This window comes from Diachasma alloeum, unplaced genomic scaffold (genome assembly GCF_001412515.2).
Source record: "Diachasma alloeum isolate Michigan unplaced genomic scaffold, Dall2.0 Dall_scaffold_00185, whole genome shotgun sequence".
In the NCBI taxonomy this organism is placed as follows: Eukaryota; Metazoa; Arthropoda; class Insecta; order Hymenoptera; family Braconidae; genus Diachasma; species Diachasma alloeum.
The window spans coordinates 106,467-128,272 of NW_021680351.1; the positions used below are offsets into that span (position 1 = coordinate 106,467).

At 40.5% G+C, this 21,806-nt stretch overlaps 1 protein-coding gene across 2 annotated transcripts in view; it reads left to right on the top strand.

Annotated features, from left to right (window-relative positions):
* The window catches only part of LOC107048186 (nucleolar protein 4-like), a 32,429-nt gene extending 10,937 nt beyond the window's left edge, over positions 1-21,492 (top strand). The window contains exons 2-9 of one of the 2 annotated variants that reach the window (XM_015271250.1): positions 10,946-11,000; positions 12,233-12,442; positions 14,447-14,781; positions 15,221-15,424; positions 15,865-16,011; positions 18,584-18,801; positions 19,322-19,512; positions 19,670-21,492. In XM_015271250.1, the coding sequence (XP_015126736.1) occupies positions 10,946-11,000; positions 12,233-12,442; positions 14,447-14,781; positions 15,221-15,424; positions 15,865-16,011; positions 18,584-18,801; positions 19,322-19,512; positions 19,670-19,836 (1,527 nt within the window). In that variant the 3' untranslated portion in view covers positions 19,837-21,492. The remainder of the gene's footprint in view (positions 1-10,945; positions 11,001-12,232; positions 12,443-14,446; positions 14,782-15,220; positions 15,425-15,864; positions 16,012-18,583; positions 18,802-19,321; positions 19,513-19,669) is intronic. The other variant, XM_015271251.1, reaches the window with a different exon arrangement.
* Positions 21,493-21,806: the final 314 nt, after the last annotated feature.

Genomic DNA, 21,806 nt, shown 5'->3' on the forward strand with positions numbered 1-21,806 from the left:
CCCCAACAAAACGAACTCTTCTAGGAACGTGTACACTGCAGAAAGAGGGTGGTGCGGTGTCAGCTTCCAAATGGGACTTGGAGAAAACTTTCTGGCACTCTGGTGTTGCACAGAGGGCTGGGGGTTTTAGTTTTGCTAAGTTGGGACTACCGAGGCCTTCACTAGACGCGCAGGAAAAGGTAGTTGAGTATACTTACCGAGACAAAATTTTGCGAGGTGCATTGGACCCTCAGGCGAGTGGACTCGATCCGCTCTTGCGGGATATGTTCCACAGTATAATTACCGTTAATTAAAATCTTAGTGTGGCCCCCATCCAAATATAATCGTTAACTATTCTTCCAAAGTAGAGAATAGTTTCAATAGCGGGATATCTTTTTTTTTTGCAGATCATTATGAACATAATTCCACATTAAACATGGCATAAAGAGTGGAATGGTTCTGTTCCAAACTCCTTAATGGATATAATTAAGAATGAAATGTTAAATTTATTCGTATGATTCACAGTTTTTGTTCAACTCTCATCCATTTTACTTGAAAAAGAGATCTAACCACAAGTCTGTGGAATCCATACTCCATTTCAGTGGAAAAACGTTAGCAGCGGCAAACATGAAACGAGTGTATTATAACCCCATTCTATAGGCTTTTGCTTTTCCACACCCTTCTTCTCTCATCGAGGCCGGCTTTACTTGCCTCGTTGCCGCGTGCTTACTCGCCTGTATGTGCACCGCGCCGCGTCTTCTTCCCCTCTTTACAAGCCTTGCCGAGAGACGCATTATATATTTTTCTTTTCTTCAAGAACTCTTCTCTACCTCCTCCTCCTACTATTCCTGCTTGCCTCACTCACTGCGCCTATCTCTATCTCACTTTCTGGTAAACTGCCGGCATGTTATACACTCAACCGCCCGTTTACGCCTTTTCTCGCCGCATCTTCAGAGGCGGTGCACACAGAGAATAAAAACGAATATTGTACGTTACTTGTAAATGTGCCTGATGGCCCACAACAGATAACAATCCTTTACAATTTTTTAATGCGACATTTTTATTAAATCATATGTTTAAATCCTGCTTTCCCCAATAATTCAATGTATTAATTACCTATTTCGTTATTTTGTTACAGGTGAGTCACGAATAATCGTTAAGCAATGGTATCAAAGCCCGGAGGACCAGTAATTCACAGGTATTCTGCGATAACATCATTCCTAATCGCTGCCATACATATGCAACAAGAAAATCAACATATAGTTGCAGAGTTATACGAGCGAGTGAAATTGAAACGATTACGGATGAGCCGACTAATTGAAATCTATGATTTCGTGTCCGCGTTCGCATGAACATGAGCATCAACCAAGAGTTCTACTGAGCGTGACTAAAAGCATTTGTCTGCTTACGCATGTCGTTGTATTTTTCATTACCAAAAAAGATTTCTCTGCACGAGGGTGCTTATATTAATCCACAAGTAAATTTTTCATTACTTTCGTTTATTACGCTGTTCAGTAGCCCTTGATCTTCAATTAACCGGTAAATCCCGCATTCACAGCCATTGTTTCAAGTATGAACAATGGCCAAAGACACTCAAAGCCCCCGAAAAAAAAATGTGTGGGCAGTCAGTGGGTGAAACAACATGGCCGTTGGTGAGTATAGCNTAGCCCCCCCCCCCCTGTCATCGTTCAGCGTTCATTCTTCACAGTCTCTCTGCATTGCGATTGCGTGTGGGCGCCAGTACGGTGCAAAATGGTCATTTGAATTTCGCAAAATGTCACATACACAGTTGAAGAGATTTTCCAACGTGCGAGTGTCTCACTCACGTCACCAGCCCAATTACTCCTTGATTCCTCTCTCAAAAAGTTGAAAAAATTATCATTTTCCATTTCAGGGCTTTCATCCTTTTGAAAATACAATTTTTCCATTAAATTTCCAACGAATAAAAACATCAAATTAAAATAACATGTATATTCTCTCACGTTTTATTGCACCCCGTAAATTTTCCAGTTTTCCAAACTGACGATGGGGTCTCATCGAAAAACGATTGGCCGATATACGATCCGATGGACACGTAACCGGGGACCGTGGAATGACGCCCCTCTGTCCATCGGCATTTTCCAAGGGCTCTCTTTTTCCAATCGGCCTGCAATTTTTCCCTTCCCCTCGCTTTTTTTATTCGTTTTTTCTTCTCTTATTTTTTTTTTTTTCATCCCACGAGTGTAACTTCCATGGGGATGCGACGATCGATATACAGCGGTGGACTCTCCACCAGAGCCAAAGCCATCGTCATCATTGCACGGGTATGAAAACGCATAGCGCGAATGGGATCGCTCGGCTTTCAATTCACGAANCCTCTCTCTCTCCCTCTCTCTCTCTCTCTCTCTCTCTCTCTCTCTCTCTCTCTCTCTCTCTCTCTCGCTCTCGCTCTGTCTCCTCCATTGGTCTCTGTTTGTCCGACATCTGTGGGTGTACATAGGTACAGACTATTGGGTTCCATCACAAATGCCAAAACCACGAAACTCCGGTACATCGATATTAATTTTTCAAGTAGAAAAAAAAGTAATAAAAAATTCGGTTGGGGTTTGCGTGCCTAGAGGTTGTTTTTTCACCCCCCCAGATTTTTTGTTTTCAAAAAAAATTATTCTATTTGTTTATAAATTTAGAAAAATATTTGTCGGCTGCAATCACGGACAGCTGTGATTTTATTTTCATTTCATCTGGTGAATTAATTAATCCCTGAAATTTCTAGTGTAACCCATTTCTCGATTCGTCCGTCTTATTTGAACCCAAGCGTTGACGTACACGCAAGTGTCTCGTGATACCATCTCACGCCCTTGCGCTCTGTCGCCTCCACGAGATAAGCCTCCTTTATCCAACTTTCCGCGGTAAAGAAAAAAACACCCTCTGAAAAACATAAAACGTCTACTCTCGATGACCAAACGAGTGTTATCAATATCCCCAAATATCAGTTTAATAAATTTTTAACCGAATATTTTTTCCCTCACTTTTTATTGTGACGGGTAAGAGCAATTGCGACGCCCCAAGAGGCACCGTAAGACAGACACTACGTCGCGCCAAATTGTCGTCGATTATGACTCCTATAACGGCGTTAAAATGAAACCAGGAGGGATTAGATTGTCGATCGTTGAGTTGGCATCCTCCGGGGGTAATTCTTTTTTATTTCTCTCAACATCGCCAGATTGTTGATAGTAATCTTCCATTATTTATGCTCCCTGAAGGTTACGGGGTTGAATTTACCTCTTAATGAGGACTAACTCCGGCCCTTGGATATTTGTCTCTTCCGGAGTCGTATATAATTTGACCCTCTGTGGCTTAGTTCGTTAATTAAAATCCACATCCTCAAATGGATTTATCTCGAAAAAATAAAAAAATGAAATTTTATACTTTTTCATCGCTTTTTATGATTTTTTTTTGTCACCGGCGGTCGTCCTCACAACATCCTAAATCCGTCTGGGAGATGAAGTATTTCGGTGTATTTTTTCCAAGGTGATATTTGAGTACACGTGGAGGAGAACCCCCTCGATGTTCCTCTTCCTCTCCCAATGCGTCAGTTGCAGTCAGCCCCTCCGGCTTCTAATTATATCTCACTTTGTTTGAGTACAACGTACCTTTCGGCGCCTGTAGTCTGCCTCGCAAACTCCAACGCCCTAACATCGAGGGAGTCTGATCCTCCCCACTCAATCTTCGGCCTTTTTCCCTCTTCACCTGTCTCTCTTTCTGTTTTTTTATTTTCTCTACCGCGGATTTTCCCTTCACATCACTTGTACATGTATCAACCAATCTCTAATCCTGCGTATTTACTGCTACTTGGGGGTGTAGATTTTTTTTGAAGGCCTGCCAGAGACACAAAGACCCAGAAAATTTTTATTAAATAAGGGCAATTAAACAATATCAAATTTAATAATACCCCATTGTTCAATAAATACACGACCCACTGCCCTAATGACTGATCCCCCCACCCCCTTCTCCAAAATTAGTAAACGACGTAAAGAGCGGAAAAAAGTATTATACGACGCGAATAACACGTGCGGGAAAATGAGATGGGAATATGAAAAAAAAGCAAAAAAAGTGAAAGAGAAAGACGGTTTGTATAAAATGAACGGGGGAAACGAGCGCGCAAGCTAGAGAGAGAGAGATAGAGAGAGCGAGAAAGTGCGAGAGTGGGGGGGGGGGAGGCTTTGGAATGAACGAGGGGCTGCTCCGACAGTCGTTAAATGGGAGAACACACGCCGCAGAATAAAATGAGCAGTTAATCGATAACAGTTCATTGAGTTTTTGGCCTTTACATGTTACCATTTTTTTTGCCTCCCCTCTTTCATTTTTTATCTTTTTTTCTTCTGCCCATCCTCCTCCTCCTCCTCTTCCTCCTCTTCGTCACTCACACCGCAAATTTATCTCCGGATAATTTCCTACCGACCAATAGCCAGAAAAATAACGCTCGCGGTGAAAAACACCACCACAAACCCTTTTAGAGAGGAGTAGAAAGAAAGGTCACATGGGTTATCGTGAAATGCTTCAACACGTATACGCGTATTACTGCGTACAAGTTGGTGCGTTGTGGATAAACGTATAGACGGTAAAAGAGAGGGACAGGAGAGACTAACGTGACTCCTCTGGCTTGAGACGCAGTTTAAATATAACATCAGGTATACGACAGAAGAGAGGGTATACTCGGTGCAAACTTGATGCTATTTCACTTTGGATTTTACATCTTCAAGAATTCTTTTGACATTTTTCACAAGAGTATTTCAAGCGAATTCCAAGACGTGTGGGGGAAAAAACGCATCAATTCATTGGTAAAATAAACAACGCGAATGGTTTTTTTAATCGTTTTCCCTTTTATAGTGATATTGCGGAGCGATAAAATTGAGTTATACCGGGAGGTGTAATATCACGATGAGAAATGATGATATAATACGATTTTCATTGGCTTTTCTAACCGCTTATTAATACGTCAATGCAGTAAAAGGCGATGAAGTATTGAAAATTGAATTACGATATTCCCATAGCCCGATGTCTTCACAATACTCCTGTAATCCAATAATTAAATCAACTCAAAATTAATTTTTGAGTTTAATTCTAATTTAACGAGTGACTTTTGCAATTTATTAATTTGTTTCTTTCAATTCTAAAAATCTATGTGGTCAAACACACCCCCTTTTTTTGAAAAAACAGAAAAAATAAAAGATTAAAATCACCCCAAGGGAATTAAAACCCTTCCCAATATCGTATTTCGTGCACTTGGAATGTCGACAAACCCTTTGGCCATCCCACTCCCCTCTCCATCCATTCTTCTATCCCATTTTGCCAACATAACGGCCAGCAGTTTTGAACGGCCCCATTCCCGGTCCAGCATTCCCAGCGCCCGGAAGATGAACTCCTATAAAATCTCACTGCCGGTTTAAGATCTTCCATCCTCAACCCCTCACCAACCGGCTCTCAAACCCTCCATTTTCTTGGACCCCATTCCATTCTCTCTCTATCTCTCTCTATCTCTCTCTTCCTTGGACATTTCGGTGTGAGTGTGGGTTTCTCTGGCCAATATAACCCACCAACCCCTTGTCTATTCTGGCACATAACCCGCTAGACGCCACAGGGACGGCATAGAACATCGTAGAGAATTGTAGAGGTCGAGAGAAGGGGACAGGGAGAAGTACACGTAGGGAGAGAAATGAAGAGAACAGGGAGGGTGGCGAGAGGAGAGAGAAGAGAGAATGGGGGGAACCACCAAAGGGGCAGTTTATCTGGAGAGAAGAGATTGCTGCGGCGTTAGAGAAATACTGGGCTGGAGGTTGAGGTTGGAGGAGAATGGGAGAATGGCAGAGGGGTAAAAATAGGGGTTACGCTAGGCGAAACGGCAAAAACCAACCCAGACGCTGACGATCCTACAGTAAAAGTTTAAGCCGCAAGTCGTATAACCCCCTCCTCCCCACACCTCCACACATTGGAGATTCTCCTCTACTTGTGCGGCGGTACCGTTATGTCCTTTCGCAAACGACCATCATCGTTCGACAAAACTGTTGAAAATCGCCACTTTCGATTACATTCATTCGAGAAGGATTTTCGACTCTTTCTGTCGAGTTGAACGGTTTTACGTTGTGTTGAAAAATAAAAAAATTGGAGACATTTTTTTTTCTCTCCACAAATTCACAGGAAATTGTCTCATTTATTAGGTAATTGGGTTATTAGAAGCCGCGACTTGAGGAGTTGACGGGAATTGAGACGATAGATTCTACAACTCCAGGTGTGAAACTGAAACTCAACAGATTTGATGCATAACTACTCGGCAAAACTAGTGTTTTGATTCCCAACACGTTTAGGATATTATGCCATAGTCAGTTTAAGAGGAGTTATGTAATTCGTGTTTACGTGGGGTTAGCGTGGAATACTCATTCCACCGTGAAATCGAGCGATTTATTAGTTTCTGTTGGAGTCAAACGGGAAAACGTGATTAGTTATCTCAGTGTCAAGATTAAATATCTATTCTTTATTCATAAATAAGAATAGAGAATAATAAGTACTTGAACTTGGCTGTCTACCATTGTTAATTGAATAATTGATAATTAGTTCGTCCTCCGCATCTCCAGTGAAGTGAGAGAACAGCAAGTATCAATACATCAACGGAAAAAAGGATGAAGCAAGTGGATATTTGAAAATTCTTTTGATCGAAAATGAAATTATCGAAAAAACCTTCCACGGCCATGTTTGCTCTTCTTTTATTCTCCCTCTCACTCCTCCACTGATTCTCCTCTGCCCCTCTTTATTCGCCTTTTTTTCCAGTCTGGCTGAGGCACTATCTCTACATACGCATGTATATATTGCCATCGAAATGAGAGACACGGGTGGTGCCCATTGCCTGGCTGTGAGAAACGCGTCATCGCCAAGTATAATATGTGCTCCCTGGACAGACGAGACTGCTCGGATATCTTTGCACAGTCGTAATATGGCTTAAAAGGAAATATAAAAGTATAAGCAGGATTCTTATTTTGATGAAATTCATAATTTTATAGTGCATTTTTCTCATTGAATGAAGGCAGTGTCGATTCACACGTTCGGTGATTTATTATTATGGGAAAATTTACCCATATTTACTTGAATGAAAACCCATTGGATAAATCGACGAGTTCAATTTTTAATGTAATTGCCTTGTTATTCACCGAAATTCCCTTATTGATAATAACGATAGGCAGGCCATTGGTGGTGGCAGTCAGTAAGAGGAGACAATGTCGATTGAGCCAGACGAATGGGTGACTGTTACTTCCAATTGTCCCTCATTACGCTGGGGTCAAGTAAGGTAGGCTTGTGTATCAGCAAGGCACGGCAGACACCGTAATTCCAGCTGTATAGTAAATATTCAACTCTCTATTGCCTCTTTGCCTCCCCCCCTCAAGAAATCCTAAAAAATTGGAGCCAATAAAAAAATGTTAAAACTATTTTTATAATTTCACACAAATAATGCACATTAGCGCACCTCTGTACAATGGCCCCATAAATTACCGGCTGGTTAGACTTAACTGGCACCGCTCGTTTTCGCCGCAAGACGAGAGTAGAAGGGAGGAATTCAATTTTCAAGCACTCTCCCCCCCAGCCTCTTTCTCCCAACCGATTGGAAGCCAACGCGTGTGGCGAACACCAAGGAGATGTCAGATTAGAATATTAAGAGAAAAAACCACTTTGTCCCAGTGAAAAAAATTTACTCCCAATATTTTTTCTCTCTTGACGCATTCTGCCATTTGTTATTTTTTTTCTCCAACATTTTTTCTCTATCTTTCTGGTTGCCTGCACACGTGTGAGGTTATCCCTCTGACGGTGACCCCATCATCATTCTCCTGCTTCTCTCTCCCCGGTCCCCCTAAACTACCAATTCCACTCCTACACACCCTCCTGGCCACGTCGCATTCGCACTGCAAATCGGTTCCTAGATATTTTTCTCGTGCCCTGTCACTCTGTCTTTCTCGTTTTTTATTTTTATTTTTTATTTCTCCTCTTTGTGAATCCCCTGACGCAACCTGTCTGGAGCCACAGTGTCGCATAAGCCAACGATAACGTCACTTTTCGGCGGGTACTATTTATGATTTTATAATTTCTTATTTTTCTCAATAATAAATTGAGGGATCATGTTCCATTACTTGACTCTTGAGAGAGAAATTGATTTGGCGGGATAATTTATTCCCTTACAAGGGACACATCCAGTTAATCATCGGGTAAATATCCAAATTAAGATGACAACTGATCAATTAAACAAATGGGATTATCAACAAAGCCACATCGCTCTGGTTGACATTACTGGTTACATAGCATCCTGCTGGTACGAATACGTTGAGTCGCCCAATTTGGGCTCGTTTGCCTAACAAATTCGATCTCCCTTTCCCTCGTCACTCGTGCGCCCTCTATTCCTCCTACCGTTTCTCATCGCTGTATTCTCTGGCACACTCGTCGCTAAATTCCGAGGTCGACAAACCGCTCCTATATCCCCCGGTTGCGAGCAACCAAGAGCATCTCTCTTGCGTGACCAACATTGAATGCTATTATACGCTCAATTTCATCTTCTCTTGTAAAAAAAAAAGAAATTCTATATCCATGAATATTTTGGTTACATTTCACCCTTAGAATCGAGCACCTATCTGCAAATTACTAAAAACTTGTTAATAATTTTTTTTTTCTCTCAACTCACGATAAAGAAAACAATCAAATAAATTTGTCCACGTCAATTAAATTCACGTCGGAAATTTCTTACATAATTAACATCTCTCGAGTGGAGAAGAGAAGGAGGTAAAGAAAAAAAAAAGAAACAGGTCGTTGGTAACCCTGAAGACACTCATGCAATCACCGAGGCACATCTCTTGTGCTCATTGGCGGTTGGTGTCCACACCGTGAGCCGGACCGTCCTCCTGGACCCGTTTTGAACCCATGACCCCAGTTCTCAACTCGTTCACGTTTTATCGTCTGGGATTGGTGTGACGGTTAACATGCTGCGCTCATGTGTACACCCAACTACACCGCTCATTTTATATATAATAAAACGTCGTGTTACAGCTTCAACCAACTGTTTGGTGGGAGCGGAATTCTCTGGGTACGCGATAGTTGTCGGCCAAACAATTGCCGCCAAGTGGCTTAATTGCAGTCAACTAAACAAATATGCTTCCATGTTGGCTTGTTTCTTCTTTTTTTTTTTTTTTTCCCCAACTCCCCGGGCCGGCGCAACTCCATATATTCAAGTGAAAACGTGCTGATCACCATGGGATACATCCTGGGGTGGACAAATGACTCCCAGTTGAACAGGTTTGCGAATTATATCGCTAGGGTCTCTCTCATCCCCTTCCCCTTCCCCTGTCTTTATAGCCCTCAATCCTTTTTTTCTCACGGCCTGATTTGATTATGAGGGCGTGTGAAGATAGAGGTGACAGAGTCGTTGCAAATTTTAGTGAGAAAGCTTCGTTAAAAAAAACCAAGAGATAAAAATCATTTTTCGCCTCAATGTTATTTTAAACGTTGCATTTGGAAGCAGATAAAAAAATCATTAGGTGTGTTCAGCTGGCCGTGTGGGGTGCCATACACGCTCGAAATTCAGCATTTATCAGGGCACATCCGGCGGACGTGGAGCGGGCGGCTCCTGCGTAGGTGAGAGACAACTTGGTAAAACGAAAGTAGCAGAATTATCATTTCATTGCTAGCTCCAACCATTTCTCTCAACCTTTCCCTCGATTTTCCAAGTTGAAAAGGCTAAGTCCTACGCCCACAAATATGAATCTGTAAATTCTAAATCTTGCGAGGCTACGGCTGACGGTAAAATCAGGTTATATTGAATACTTAATGGAAAGATTCTTGAAATAGCGAACAAAAGATGAAGATTGAAGCGTCAGATGAATATATAAACGACTGATATATCCCGAGTCAACGTGGCTCACGTGAGGGGTAGAAATTTCAGCCAATAAATTCCGAGGATTATCAAACAGAGATTCACGGAGGCACTGCACGGCCTCGAGATGGTTAGAGCCACCTTTTGCTTGCGCGTATACGCGCTCATACTGTATAGTCGAACAGTGAGGCATGGTTTATGCAGGCCACTCAAGGTTTCATAAAGGTGCCACGTCTATTCGCATAATTTTGACTTGTCACATGAGAAAAGAAAAAATTGCATGCGTTCATTTCTATGACTTCAGTGTCAGGTATAAATGAATTTCACCTCCTCGGAACATTTAACATTTTCATATGAATTCATTGCGATCTATTGGACCTGAAAAATGCAAAATTTCCAATAATCACAATTTGAATTCAAACCTTTGATGTTGAAAGTCCAGGCTCCCACCACCAATAATAAAATTGCCAAATTTTCAGTAAATCATTATCACATCAATCTCCACCCAATCTTCATTCAGTAGCATCGTCAGACACCCAAGGCACACACATTATCCCGGCGTGTTTCACGGAGAGCGTGGAATACCGGTCGACCTTCTGATGTTGCAACTGCCAAGACCTGGCACAGATAGTACATTATTACCGTATAAACATATTCTTGTGTTCCCCTGAAATTACAAAATACCATTCTTTGCGGCAATGACAAGTCTTTAACTCAAGTAACTCAATTCAATCAGTGGATTTATTACACATGATAAAAATGAACATCCGCACGTGCAGCAAGGCCCCACTGTATCTAGGATTTACGCTTGAATTTTATTTTTCGTGACATCGCCTGCCTAGCCCGAGTGGCACTGGCAAATACACCCCCTCGCGACAGCATTTGCATGCGAATGGCCCACGTCACGATTGAGACGCCTTATGTATATGAATAATACTCGAGTGAAATGTTTTCACCATTTTATTTTCGAGTATATCGTGAGAGAAAAACAAGTGAGCCAGTAATACTCTTGTATCTCCTGAGAATTGTTGCTAATACAAAACGAAAAAAAATAATAATGGAAGATTATTGATTTTGTTGCAGGAAAATATTTCAACCCCAGAGCCCGCAGATATCACCGAAGACGAGCACTACTCAAGTGAGCATAACATTTTTAATAAGCTCGAAAACTACCTTTTAATGAATGTGTAACAGATCACGAGGCGAATTAACGCAAATTTAGGAGTGGTAAAATATTTTCAAGTCCTGAGCAGACACTTGGAGCTTTTAAAAATTCCCTAAATTTCATCTTTCACTGATGAATATTCAGCACTCTTGAAACAATTGAACCTGTCTCGAATGAAAAGTATACTTTTGAATCCTTGAAAATCCTTTAAATATCCACTGCATCAATAATGATCAAGACCACCGACTGAATTGAGTGACGTTATAAAGTATTCCCCACCGAAATGGCTCCGTTGTGAAATAATAATCAAACAAACGTGGATGAAAATACATACATACATATAAGGTATGTAGGTGTTAACTGAGAGGACAGACACGGATGGACGGGCAAGAATTAGTTTCCCTTGTTCCCATCTCAAAACCCAACACCAACCACCCACCCACCTCCCACTTGCCACTTCCCTTTCCATCCCCTTGTTCTACCTGGTGTGACGGCATCGGGCCAGGTCGTGCCACCAGCGTTTTCGGTAGGTGACCCAAATTCTGACAGGAACAGGAGGCGTCTCGTCACCAGTGCTATCGGGCGTGCTTGAATCATTAAGAAGATTCACGTCTCTCTGCTTCTCCCCCTCCTGCACTATCCCTCCATCCACCCTTTTCCCTCAGACAACCCAGAACCCAATTGCATGGCTCTCACCCTTTCACACCGATCGATGGAATCACACACCTACCGTCACTGACTTCCATTCTCTCTAGTTTCAACTGTTAAATTCACCTGAAAAAAATCTCTTAAAAAAAATGAGAGAATTGTCTCCATTTCTCAAATTATTTAATGACAGACTCTAATAAATTGTTACTCATACAGAGGTTGTCCTTCACCGTGCACAGGTACATGTTTTTTTTTTTACTCCCTGTCGCGTTCGTAGTGATTTTATATTTAATTCGCCTTGAATTGGAGCAATCATTTTCAGTAGAAATGATACACAGTAATTATCTGTATAACGCGCACTCGCCTCGGTGGTGGTCTCCGGGTCGTTTTTTCCACTCTTCAATTCCATTATTCGATTTCGTTGGCACTTTGCTACAGAGATTAATTTCCAATGGGCCCACGATGAGTTGTTTCAATCTGAAGAGACGTTGATGTACAGAAAATAATGCTCCTCAATTGTCAAAGAAATTTACAAAAAAAAAAAAAAATTCCGGCAGGCGCGCTAATGAAAGACGCTGATAAACTGAAGCTGATGCTGCTAGCTTGGAATTATAATCTTCAGCAGCAGGCACAGGCACAGGCTGCTACAGCGGCATTATCACCGAATAACTCATCAACAACCACAGCCACCACCATTGGCACACCTGTCACCAGTCAATCGGCTATATCCACGGCAAACAACACCATTAACAACTCCACACTCACAGGTAACACTATTGTTTTACTACTTCCTAATAATTCTATCAGTTTAGCTCCCATTGTTTCCGATAATAAATCTCAGTGCTAATCCGCGGCGCCTCGTAAGGGCCCATTTAGGTAGATCCTTGTGTTTTTACATTGCGCAAACATTCCAGAAGAGGATAAAATTAATGAAAACGAATAAATTATCTGAGCAATAAAAATGCTCTCTTCTTATTCGGTTGGGATAACTTGATTCTCTTGTGAAAGCCGCTCCCGGAAGTTATTCCCCTCACACAGTACCCCGAAAAAATGCCAAAAATCCAGCCTGCACATTGCCACCACAGCAATTCATCATTCGCAAGAGCCACGACAAAAAACTCCCATACGCATGAGTCACCTCGGTCAAGATAGAGTCGCACGGTTGGCTCTCAGTGGAGTTGAGTATCTACCGGTAATCTCTCAGTTATCATGGCTCCGTGACATTCGAGCGATAAGGAGGTAGCGAGTTGGCCTGCGTGTACCCACCACAAAACAGGAGGGAAACTAAAGTTAAAATAAAAAACGAGGGTGGTGTAACCCGATATTCGTTATACTGCATCCTCCTGCGTTTATATCCCACCAGCGTGGTAACTGCACGCCCGTTAACTTGAACGACGTTGCGGAAGGATAATTCACTCGTTTTTCTTTTTCCTTGGTCATCTCAGCCCCCTACATATACACGTACACACACACACACACACACACGTAGAGATATGCAGGTACTTTTATCCTATCTTCCCTCCTCTGTCCTTTTTCTTTATTCTCTTTCTCGACTGGGTACCGGTCATCGTAAAACTGGTTCCACAACTGGGTACCCTCTTCACCTTCGCGTTTATTCGCACATCCACACACGTACACATGGACGGCAGCCAGTTGCGTAACGAACCAGCTTTCGGCTTGCACAGATCTCGGTACACCATCGTCTCCAAGTGAGGTGATTACGATGGCCCGACTGGCTAGTAAGGTGGTCGTAATTCTTCTTTCTTGTCTTTTCTTGTAAAAAAATGAAAGGAAAAAGGTATGAAGAACCCCTCGGATGTACCTTCGAGAGGTATATAGCCAGGACCGGTGTGGCAAACAAGTATATAACTGCATAGCACTTTTCCAGGGAGACACGTCTCAACCCTAGGGGCAATCGATTCGAGCTGCACTAACATTTAGGAGGGAATTGAGTCACGGGTTTTAATGAGTTTTTGTTGCTAAGGTTCAATCAGGGGAAAAACAATTATGAAAAATTTCACAGTCAAGAGAATTGATCTTTCAAGATTCTCGTCCAATGGATAGATGCATTTTTATCAGAAACACCCTGGATCACCTCGAGCATGATAAATTCGCCCTAGTTGAGCAAATATGGGCGACATTAGGTATTTTCCCACGGCGAGTTACCTTCAATGACACTCACCAAGCGTTTGGTATTTGATTGCCTGGCATCGGGGTTATGCCGGACCTCTCTCGCTCGCTCGTCCGTTCTCCTCAGTGAACGTCGCAAACATTGGAAAAAGGGAAACAACACTGGTTGTTCGAGTAGAGTGATTACGGCTGGATTAGTAATGCTATTGACGCTTCATTAGAGGATAATTATTCTCGTGACCCTTTCAATGTTAATGCTGCCTTATCCCCTGTCTTGGCAATTGTTTCCTCCAATTTTTTATTTCCCTTGAATTTGAAAAACAGTGTCGCCGTTAATTCTACGGTTTGTGAGTGATGCAGTCAAGTTTGTACGGCTGTTAATGGGCTTTGCAAAATAATATCCTCAACTGGCAGTTGTTGGCTCGATCATCTTCAATCAGAATCGTGGCAGACAGTCACGCAACCACACCCCCCACCTCACTTTACCATTCATCTTTGTTATATTCATAAGTACCGTAAATGCCAGTGGTCTTTGTTGTATTTATGGAGAGAAATGAAAAAATGTCTTTCACATTTTGTTAAATACGTTGAATAGGCGTTTTCGGAGGCACAAATTCAATGAAGCACCTTTGGTGTTTTAGATTCGAGGAATGGTAGTGCAGAACTCGGCGAGCTATCCTCAGCCGGAGTACCAAGTTTGGGATCAGTAGCTGGTATGGGAAGTGAAGACATGGCGTCATTATGGGCATCATACACAATGGGTCTTAAAAAGACACCTCCACCTCCATCATCAATGACACCATCACGCTCAGACAGAGACAGAGAGTCGAGTCCCACTGGTGGTGAGGGAACTGGCAGTGCACAGGACGAGACAAGCAGCAGTGGAAATAAAGAGGATGAAGATGACGACGATGAGGACTCTGACGAGAGGCTGGACCCGAGACATCATGACCCTGAACGTCTCAAGGCATTTAACGTGAGTCAAAAAATATCAATGAGTGAAAAACAGCTGTTCTCCACTTGTACATCCTTAAAGAAAATGTTTTAAATTATTCTCCCTCCGGTGGGCCGCTTTGTTCTCTCTATCCTTTCTCCACAAGGATAGGATACTCTTGGCTCTGTGTACAACGTCCCGGTGCGGCGTTGGCTCCTTAATTAATTACAATTAGTTTAATCGAGCCACGCCGGTGTTCCCCCTTTTCTCTTATCCCATCTCTCGAGTTAAATTCTTAATTCCTCCCCAACCCAAGTACAAATAAAACCTCTCTACACATATACACTCTTTATATACTTACAAAAATCCCCACCACCATTCCAGTGGTTTTAGGTTCTTCTTTTTCCTTGGCATTTTGTATTTCTCTCATTTCGCCTGATGTACAGCTTCTGACAGCCACCACTTTGTCAAAACCCCGCAGATGTTCGTTAGACTCTTCGTTGATGAGAACTTGGATCGTATTGTGCCAATATCGAAACAGCCGAAGGAAAAAATACAGGCTATAATTGACAGTTGTACGAGACAATTTCCTGAATTTGCTGAACGAGCTAGGAAGAGAATAAGAACGTACCTGAAGAGCTGTCGGAGGAATAAACGAGGAAGAGAAGGAGCACCTTGGGATGCAGTAAGTTTTTCCAACACCTATATTATTTTACATCGTCGAGCTGGTTATACAACTTGTCGAGTTGATTTTTCTTTACTCTTACAAATCGTTGAATCAAATGCTAATTTATCATTCCACATTATTATTATTATTATTATTATTATTATTATTATTATTATTATTATCACACAAAAACAGTGAAAAATTTAATTCCATTATTATCATTTTTTTTTTCAATTACTAATGCTTCTTTAATTGATGCAATGATTAAGGCCATTCTTTCCCCTCATAAAAGGTTTTGTCTCTTTTTTTCCCCCTTTTTAATATTTTTTGCACTCGCTGGGTAGCAAATAGCCGAGCATTTTTGAGGCAAAAGTTTTTCTTTCTCCTCTTTGTTTCATTTTTTTCTCGCTTTGTCTCTCGTTCGTTATACTTTACTCTGTCTTTTTATTTTATTTCAGGCGAGACCGACGCCGGCTCACTTGACCTCGGTACAGGCGGAGCAGATTTTGGCAACGGCTTGTGAAAACGAGAGCGACAACGCAAAACGCATGAGACTCGGTCTAGAACCGGTCTCACAGCCTATGCCCACACTGCCAGCGGCAACGGTGAGTGTTAAAACTTATTCCCCTCGTTCTACTCCCTCTCCTCTCTCGAGGCTCAATAATTCACCCGAAAAAAGAAAATAACAACAACAAGAGGAGAAATGAGAGCATTTTGTTTCTAATTTTGTACTGTGAAAAAATCCAGTCTTTGTTGACTCTTGCACATTTTTTCAGACAAAAGAAGGAATATCCTCTTATATATATGCGTTATAAATGTTACAAAATTTTAGCGTATTATTCATTCGTAACAACCGAAACATGGAAATCCAATAAATAACAAGAAACGTATGATACGTGCGAATGAGCTAGAGTCTGTAGGTAATACCGAGTAAGAGGCACATTATAAACTGATAACCCCTTTGGGGTCGTGGCTCACCTCTCCCACTTGTTCAACACACACACACACACAGGGATATTTTTCTCGGTTTATAAATCGTCCGTGCACTCTGGCCCCCTCTCGTGTGCTCATAAAGTGTACGTGGAGATTGGAGGAAAAACTTTTCAATCTTCGCTCTAAACAAATAATATGATATTTGAGAGGAAAATTATTAGCCTTCATTTGAAAATAAGATGACTTTTACATTTCGGAAACATGGGGGAAATATTTATTCCGTTCATCGACCCAAAGAGTTATTGAAAAAATGATAATTAATATGGTAATTTGGTAAAAATAAATATCTGGATGTGTACTGTTGTAATTTTAGATGAAATCCATACAAATAATAAAATGGAAACTGAGGCATCTGTAGTACTTGACAACGCAATAGTTGGTTTTATCGTTAAAAATCCCACGAGTTTTTGTACGATAACCCCAACCGGTGAACCACTTGAATAGTAGACCCCAACTGTCTTCATTTCTGTATATCTACCACTCGTCTCTCTCCTGCACCTATATAATTGACGTCAACGCACACTACTCGGCTTTCATAAAAACACCTCCCTACATCCGGCGTCGTCCCAAGATTTCATCCTCCCTCCCGGCCCACTCTATCTGACCCCCTCCCTCTTCAGATTTCTTCTCATACCTCTCCCTACGGTTTTTCCCCCTACCAAAGTCCCGTGAATCCATCGTGACTCGGTTGACCGTGTGGCTCCTCTCTTCGACGCTCCATCTGAGAGCTCCTTTTTTTGTCTGGATTTTTTGCCCCTATCGGCTTTTTTAGCGAAATTCTCCGTTAACTTACTCACCCACATCTGGCTGGGGCTGTCTGCACTCGATGGCAGTTAAAATTATGGAAAAAACAATTGCAAAATGGGAAGACTTTTAAATGAACGAGAAGAATTCAATTAATTAGTAAAATCGTAAATTTCTGTATCTACTGATATGTTGACACAAAATTAATGAATTTAAAATCAAAGTGTAAATTCCTCTCAGCAGTAATCCCCCCAGATAAACCCCATCTGTCAACCAAGCAAATTGAAAAACCTGTAATTCTCATTAAATCTACATTTTTTTACCACCCAACGCCACCTACAGAAATCTCTCATCCCTTCTTTCCTCATCACACTGTTCTCGTCATCAACTTGGATAGTTTGTAATCAAGCCCCCAGAGACTCACTTGGACCGAGTAGTAGTTAGAGTAGTCTCAACTCCTCAGTACCGAACTAGTCCGCGTGCAAGTGATAGGGCAAACAGTAGCCGGACTCGAGAGAAAATTCACACGAAATGTTGGATTGAAGAGAGGTGACTGCTGTCTAGTGTCCTTACCCTCTTGTTGTTGTTGTTGTTGTTGTTGTTGTTTTTGCCCACGAACGAGGAATGATGCTTGTGCGACGTACTGATAAAAACGAGAATATTGGAGTTTTCTCGGAGTACAGCTTCACATCATTTTTTTCTCCACTCTTTGTTTTTTTTTCTTTCTCTCTTTTTTTTTCGAATGATGAAAAATATACGGTAACGAGATGGGACTCTAGAGTGAGCGTGTGACGAGTGTCTTGTATCTACCGAGCAAAGATCGGTACGCGCATTTTTTGTGCATGTGTCTATCAACCGGTTGATGAGGTGCAGCCTACCTGTCAATGATCGATAGGCCAACGGTATACCGTGCTTAATCATCAGGCTCTTTACAATCAACTGTCTGTGTGGCAGTTTCATCATGAGGAAAAAGAACCTCCGGGTTGTCCATAAACAACAACAGGCTTATGATTACACTGATGAGCCCGAGGTAAAGATCATCCCTAGAATCGGGTAAAAAAAAATCATAAATAAATTCAATCACTCCCCGCCCAATTGAACCCGGCAAAAGTGTGCGAAAATGTATCAAAGTTGATTCGTGAAATAAAAATATTTATCATGGCCATGATGAATTGATACTCAATTTATGGAGCCGAATGAGCGCATCAACACACAAGTAATCGAATCAAACTGGAGCGCAGTGGGGAAAAAAAAGCGAGCGATAGAAAAATGTATAACACGATAATGAAATCGCTGTGAATGTGATAGATGCAATAATTGACACAGATCGATATCCGTATCAGTACATTTGTCAGGGGGAAAAAAATATTTTTAGACAATCACTTCAATAAATGTTTAATCGTATTAATTATTTAAATTGATGATTTTGTATTTTCACAGCAAACGGACGTGCGAGCGAGCCTCGATCACTTCTCGAGTACCCCAGTAAAGTCACTACCTGGAAAAAGAGAGGATACACCACCAACATCGTTAACATCCCTTGCACCACTGACTAGTTTGGCCAGTTTACCAAGTAGTACACTAGCATCGACACCTCTTTCCCTAGCGCCTGCATCCAAACTACTGACGCCCACCGATAATAACAAGGGTCTCATGAGGTGAGTTCCATCGAGGAGCCAACTACTGTTACACAGGCAATATTACCCCATCCTTCTCCTTCTCCAAGCGTGCAGCTTTAACTTATGTGTAATTGTTTGGTTTGTGGGCAAGGTTTCGCTTGAATTTACGTAAGATACTTGTAACACAATTACTCTTAATTCTATTTCACTTAACTAGCCACTGTGTTTATGATATCGACAGGGGAATAATGAGAGCAAGGGATTTGATCACTGAGTTTAATAACCGATTTTAAATTCCTCTACATGATGACTCTAATTGCGATGAATTTATATTGCCAGAATTGGGGAACTAGATACAATCATATGAATAAATTAGAATCGTCTTAAAGGGCGCGGGAAAGGGGGATGTATCACAATTTCTTGGTGCAAACTCTGGCATAATTATGAAATGGTAAATGTGAAGATTGACACGATTTTATGATTAGCATCAGCACGCGCTTCTAATGGAAGTCGTACAGACCACTCAAACAAAATGGTTTTGCCAATTGGAATTTTACAGTCAAGCGACGATAGTGAGCTCGTCGTCAGTGAATGGTGTTGCGAGCGGTGGTGCACCAACAGCCATGTACAGGCCCAACTTCAGTCAGGCATTTCAACGTGCTGGACCTACATCCGTACCACCTACACTCTCAGCTGGATTGTATCCAACCCAGAGTTTTACGTCGGGATTATTGAGCAACGGTACACAAAGTAATATTACTATTGGTGTTTTTTTGGTTATTTTTTATTTATTTATTTATTTATTTTTTTTTTTTTTCATGAAAATTTATCCAATATCTCTCTGCACATAATAATATATAATTATCTGGCAATTAATTGAAATAAATAATGGTTTTATTTACTTCAGGACCAACAGATCTCAGTATGAAAAATACAAAGCCCCTATTAAGTCACAAACTGAATGCAACGGAAATGACAGCAGTCAGACAACTGATAACTGGATATCGGGAGTCGGCAGCATTCCTCCTCAGATCAGCTGACGAACTCGAACAGTTACTTCTGCAGCAGCCCTAGAATTACGTATGAGTTGAATGAACTAACTATTGAATACTCTCCATAGGTGAATAAACGACGAGAATTGTTATTTTTTATTTGATCGAGGATGTTCCTGGGTCCCTTCTCTTCCGTTGAAATGTTATTTTCCTTCTTTACCGATTGCCACATCATAGCCCAGGTATCCACTACCAACGAAACAGTTTGCTGAATTGAAATTTACCGTTAACAAATTTTACTGCAAGCATTTTTCAGAGAATTATTTCATTTTTTATTGAAAAAAAAAACTATGAAAAAAAAAATAAACAGGGTGTATATACAGAGGAATTACGAATATTTACTTAATTAATCGTAAGGGACAGAAGGATATATGTGTAATAATGAGTGTGCAGAAGGATTAGAGTGATCACAAGTAGTTGGGCTTGGTCTGATTGTGCGTCGATTTAGAATACGAACGAAAAAATCCCCAAAGTGAAGCTGAACGCGACAAAAATGATCTTTCAATTAATAATTTCGCATCTATTGATGATAAAATACTTGTCTCAGTGAATCAACATGATCAGATGGAACAAATTGTCATCATTGACTGATGGCTGAAGAGCAAATTAAATAGAACACCTGAGCTGATATTATAAGAGTAAAAGTCGATAGTGTCATTATGAATAATTTGTGTATTACTACAACAAATTTATAATTATATTATTACAAAAATAAAAATGTGTAGACGATTGTGACGTTTGTGATTGTTCATCGAGATTACAATGACCGGGGACAAGAGAATGACAAAATTAATAAACCAAACTGAAGGTGAAAAAAAAAATTGATAAAATTATTTGGGCGATTGGGACCATCTCGTCACGATCGGACAATACATGAAACTGTGGTCACCATAAATACATCACCGTGCTACCAAAGAACAGAAACAATTCATAAATGCTAAATACATGATTAAAGAACGTAGTAATAAACAATTAAGTCATAAATAATAAAACTAGTTTTCTTTTTTTCTTTTAAATACATTTTATTATTAATTTTTTTAAAGTCATTTTTATTGAGAGTTTAATTGTGCGAACAAAAGGTACTTCAAAAGTCAAACAAAGGAGACAAATGGAGATATAATTAAACAATTGGAATTGGTTTCGTCCAAATAATCGTTAGCTTTTATTCGATTGTTGTTTTGTACATAGTTTATGTGTCGGATGGAGTGCATATATAATATTAAATATAGTGGCATAACGTTTTAATTGAAAAACATTCGCTCCTTAATGAGGTACCAAAACCACGAGGCGAAGTGAATGATATTTAAAAAGAAGAGAAATATATTACAGTGTATATTAAATATTAATGAAACTATTATCGAATTTCAACAGTGAGATAACATTCCACCTGACGTCATGATAATAGAATAGTTAAGTTGAATAAATTGAGCAAATTGAGAATTCAAACTTACATCAGACTGTTTTTGTTCTCGAAAGTAATTGAAAAAAAAAATTAAATAAATAACAATAACGTAATTACTTCTTGATTTCATTGTGACAAATGTATAGGAGGTGAAATTATTGGAAATTGTTGGAGATTATATTGATGATATTCGATACATAATGTGAAATTAGATATGTAACTAGTCTAAAATATTTGTTCATTCATAAAACGAAACAATAATTGGTGAAAAATTTACTTTGAGTTGAATTTTATCTCCTATACGCCCCGAAAAACATTTTCTATTGAATAAAAATTGCGGATGAAAACCGATCCCTTATGAATTAAAAAAGAACCTTGTAGTCTGTAATAATGCTTCATAATTTTTAAACATTGTCGTGCCTCGCAAAACAACGTTCGTTGGATAGTAAAGTCTGAAGCAACTAAACTTCAACTTTACTCGAATTTAATGGAACTCATGTACTGCATTGTTTGACACTTGATTTCATTCCCAGGAAATTTCTCATTTTGAATCTTCACCAGTCATAACTTCCCTAGGGAAACAAAAAATA